The sequence below is a fragment of the Buceros rhinoceros genome, unplaced genomic scaffold, assembly GCF_000710305.1.
Source record: "Buceros rhinoceros silvestris isolate BGI_N320 unplaced genomic scaffold, ASM71030v1 scaffold8388, whole genome shotgun sequence".
NCBI classification, from domain to species: Eukaryota; Metazoa; Chordata; class Aves; order Bucerotiformes; family Bucerotidae; genus Buceros; species Buceros rhinoceros.
The window spans coordinates 8405-12518 of record NW_010425091.1 but is presented as its reverse complement, the minus strand read 5'-3'; the positions used below and the strand labels follow the sequence as shown (position 1 = coordinate 12518).

The window sequence follows — 4114 nt, the reverse complement described above, 5'->3', positions numbered from 1 at the left end:
GGTGGGTGGGTGGGTGTTGGTTTTAGGCTTTTTTTGCGCAGAAAACATCAGAACATCCCCACTGCACTCTGAAGATTCATGCACAAAAGGCAGATGGTATTTGAGCTCCAGAAATCCCCATGGAAAGACTTTTTGTGTTATAGCAGACCTGGGGAGTCTTGACCTCAATGCCCATGGTATTCCCTACCACCGACCTTTGGGTTAGTTACGGCGAGTCCATGTGTAACCAAGAGCTGGAGATGGGCAAAGCCGGAAGCGAACCCCTGACTCCGATGGGTTTTCGCTGGGATGCGGCACAGCAAAACCCCAAGCGGGAGTTCCCCGGGGGCAGCCGCAGCGCTGCTCCTGCTCCCTCCGCCGGGAGTTCCGAGGCGAACATTTACGAGGCTCTGCTTCCCTCTAGTGCTTCAGCCGGGAAATTCCGGCCCTCTTTAGATACTGACAACGCGTGGGGTTTTGAGGCTGCTGTCGCAAGACTCCTCACCAGCTGCTTGCACGGTGCCTTTCTGAAGGGGAACCCTCTTGTTCCCTGGCTGGTTTCTTATTTTCCGTGCTGAAACGCATGCAACTGCAACAACCATCATCCACTGCCAGGGAAGAGACTCCAAGCCTTGTCAGACTGACACGGGAATAAAGTGATAGGCTCTAAAGGGTGGAAATACTGCGTGTGAATTAAGGTAATAAAAGGCGAAGGCAAAACTGAAGAGATTATCTGAAATTTTGAGTGCCTAGAGGATGTGGGTGCAACTTCAGTATTGACAGCTCTGGAGTGTGAAGCCATCTGTTCTTCATGCTTAAATACTAGTGTGAAACTAACTGCCTGTGTATGAATAGATGTCCTCTTGAATCAGCTGCAATCTGTCCAGGAAGCCAAGCTGTTGGGCTTTTCTTTGATGCTATGAAGCAAATGAGGAAGAATCCAGGGAAACAAACGCTTGTCAGTGCAGAGGTGCATCCTTAATCCTGGCCATTGGCATCTGTCTTTCAGCTTCCTGTTCTGTTTGGCTGTCCGAGGCTCAGACTGAATTTAAGAGGGTGGCTGAAGAAAACGTGACTTTGCCCTGTCACCACCGCCTGGGCCTCCTGGAGCAAGGGAGCCTGGATATCGAGTGGCTGCTGCACATTTCTGAAACAGTACAGAAAGCGGTAGGTTCAGCCACAATTAGCAACTGCTGAGAAAATAGTCCTAATTCCATGTTGACATCAGCAGCAGCCATTGATTTAAAGATACCTCTGTGATGATCTGTGCAAGTTATTCTAATGAAGTAAGCAGTGTTTAGAAAACACGGCTGATCTATTTAGAGATTTATAATGTATAAATGTAAGTTGATATTCATACATCCTGTATTGGAACAGGTCATGTTACTATCAAGTTTTCTTTAAACTAACACTTATGCAATCAGTCATCATTGGACGAACTTCAGAGCTGCCCTTCAGACTTTTGAAAATGACCTTGGATGTTGTAGCCCCTTTTTAAACCTTGAATCCCCCCCAAAAATACAATAGTTTAGTACTGTGAAATCAGGCCTGCAGTAACTTAAGCTAGCTAAACCCAGCCAGAAGTGAAGACTGCTTTTATATACTGTGGCCTAGGCCAGCAGCTGTTTTGATGCTACTGTAAATGCTCCAGTATAAATCTCTAGAGTACAGTTCTCTATATCAGTCTGATTCAACATCCAGGTTTCATTTTCCACCCTGCCACAGGCTTCCTGAATGATCCTTGGCAAGTCAGTTAACCATGCAGATCCTTGGTCTGCTGTTCCTGGAAATGCTTTGATTTGTTTTCTGCGTGACATTAAAACTACAGCTGGCTGATCAGTGACTGGCTCTGCTCCTCAGGTCATCACTTACTCTGGAGGCCGTGTCTATGATGACCTGAATGAGGAGCAGAAAGGGCGTGTTTCCTTCACGTCCAACTTCCTTGCTGGGGATGCGTCCTTACAAATCATCTCCCTGCAGTCCAGTGATGCGGGGAAGTACATCTGTAAGGTTAAAAATGCCGGGCAGTACGAATGGGCTCGCATCACCCTGAAGGTTGTAGGTAAGGTCATTTTATTTTTGTTACAAAGGAAAAAAGTATCCCTAGACTCACTTCCCAGAGAGATTTATTTCAGCAGGGTATAAAGACAAAAACATTTCATGATCAAGTCTCACTGTCCAACCCCGTATCTGCCTTTGCATTTTTTTGGCAAAGGACAGGATGCAGGAAGAGCCTAAAGAACTCTTGAGGTAAGCATGATCACTGGGAAAGTCATATGAACTGTTCTTTCCAAATTGTCTCTGTGCTCTCGCCACACAAACTAGACCGATGGTCTAACTTAGCTGGCGACTGTCCTGTCCAGATCTGCTGAGAATTCCAGGTTCAAGTCCCAGGACCCCAAACTGATCTAAGTCAGTGGAGTGACAAATAAGCTGTCAGGGTTAGCATTTCTCTTCACTGTTTTCAGTTTATTGGTTGACTTTTTCACATACACTGTCATCCTGTGGAAGAAGTGCTGTGGCCTGCAGAAGGAAGAAATGGAGAAGTAGGGGAAGGAAAAAGATGTTTTCTAAATAGTCCCTAGAAGAGGAATACAGTGATATAGCTCCACTAATGCAAGTATCTGTGAGGCAAACTGCCCCAGAGTACTGTAATGTGTCTTTTCTATGGCTGAGCCAGCCAGCTCCGCTTCTTAGACTATGAAGTTGCACACGGTTGTGGCAAAATTCCCCAAGCAAACATCAGTGGTCTAATTCTTGAATGCATTCCAGAGAAATTATGTACTTCTGCCAAAGAAAGTTTTTCAGAGAAAATAATCTAATGTGTTTGTGTGACGTGTCTTCTATTTCTTCTAGAAAAACCTTCCAAGCCCAAATGCTGGCTAGAAGGGGAGCTGTTGGAAGGAAAGGAACTGTCTTTGCAGTGCGGTTCTGCCTCTGGCACTGCCCCCATCTCCTACCGATGGCAGCGCATAAATGAGGAAGACGAGAGAGCCGAACACCTCCCACCTACGTCAAGAGTCAGTAAGTCAGGCCGCTTCTCAGAGCTCTTGATATGCTTAAAGCCAGATAACCGCCCACATGCGTGTGTAGAATCACTTCCTGCGGTGGAAGTGGGGATTGCTTGGGAGATTGACAGCAGCAGCACACAGCGCCTCTTGCTGCTGCAGCTGGCCTCTGCTGTGCTCCCCCCTGAACAGGGAAGTGCATGAAGAGTTCTGGTGTTTTGCTGAAGGTTGACAAATGACTTGTCGTGAGGTATCATAGATTGTTCTAGAACTGATTTGGTCAGTTCATGCTTCTGTGTGCAATCCCCTGTTAAGGTTTCTTAGTCTTTCTTGATTGATCCTGGTTTTGTTTTCCCTGTTTCAGACATTTCTAACCCTGGGCATGTCCTCCTGAAGAATCTTACGCAGATGAGCACAGGGTTATACCAATGCATTGCCACCAATGAGGCTGGACAGGAAAGCTGTGTTGTTCGGGTGACAGTGCAGCGTAAGTACTGGCATGTTACTAGTATTTGCCCCCCCAGAAGAGCAGCGCTGCTTCACGGCTGTCCCATCCCCACTGGTGAGCTCTGTGCCGCACCTCTGTGCTTTCATACTTGAATCACGTGGAGTAGTTCTTACTCCTTGCACTGACAGTTTGCACAGCTGTCCTCTGCATAACCTGAAGTGGTAAATACATCACGTGGGCTCAGATGTTTTGGTCTGTTAGGGATTTTGAGAATGACTAATGGAATTTGTCATGGTCATTAGAGAGAAAAAAATGGTGTTAGAGGTTCCAGAGACTCCAGCTTTTAGGTTGGAGTGATTGTGTGAGATTGGTCTCAAGTATAAAATCTCTGTGTGGATATTCCATCATGGCAATTCCAAATTATGCATCTGTCACATTTAGGACAGTAAACTATATGAAGGCAGCTGGAAAGACTGGTTTTGACGTGAAATAATGTGCAGAATAAAAAGCAACTTCTGACATAGTTTGGTTTTAATTCATGTCCTGAACACCAGAGATCAAAATCATTGCACTACCTGATTAACCCTGTCAAGGGTGTGGGCATGCCTGGGTGCTCTGCATATGCATGGCAAAGGGTGGGGTCAGGCACTGAGCACAAACCCCAGCAACAGTTCAGCAG

The 4114-nt window shown here is 46.3% G+C and overlaps 1 protein-coding gene across 1 annotated transcript in view; it reads left to right on the top strand.

The window, feature by feature from the left end:
* Nucleotides 1-4114, top strand: part of CLMP (CXADR-like membrane protein) — a 38150-nt gene that overhangs the window by 31187 nt on the left and 2849 nt on the right. The window contains 4 exon segments of the mRNA XM_010141016.1: nt 989-1146; nt 1840-2041; nt 2836-3003; nt 3352-3474. Coding sequence (XP_010139318.1) covers nt 989-1146; nt 1840-2041; nt 2836-3003; nt 3352-3474 — 651 coding nt within the window.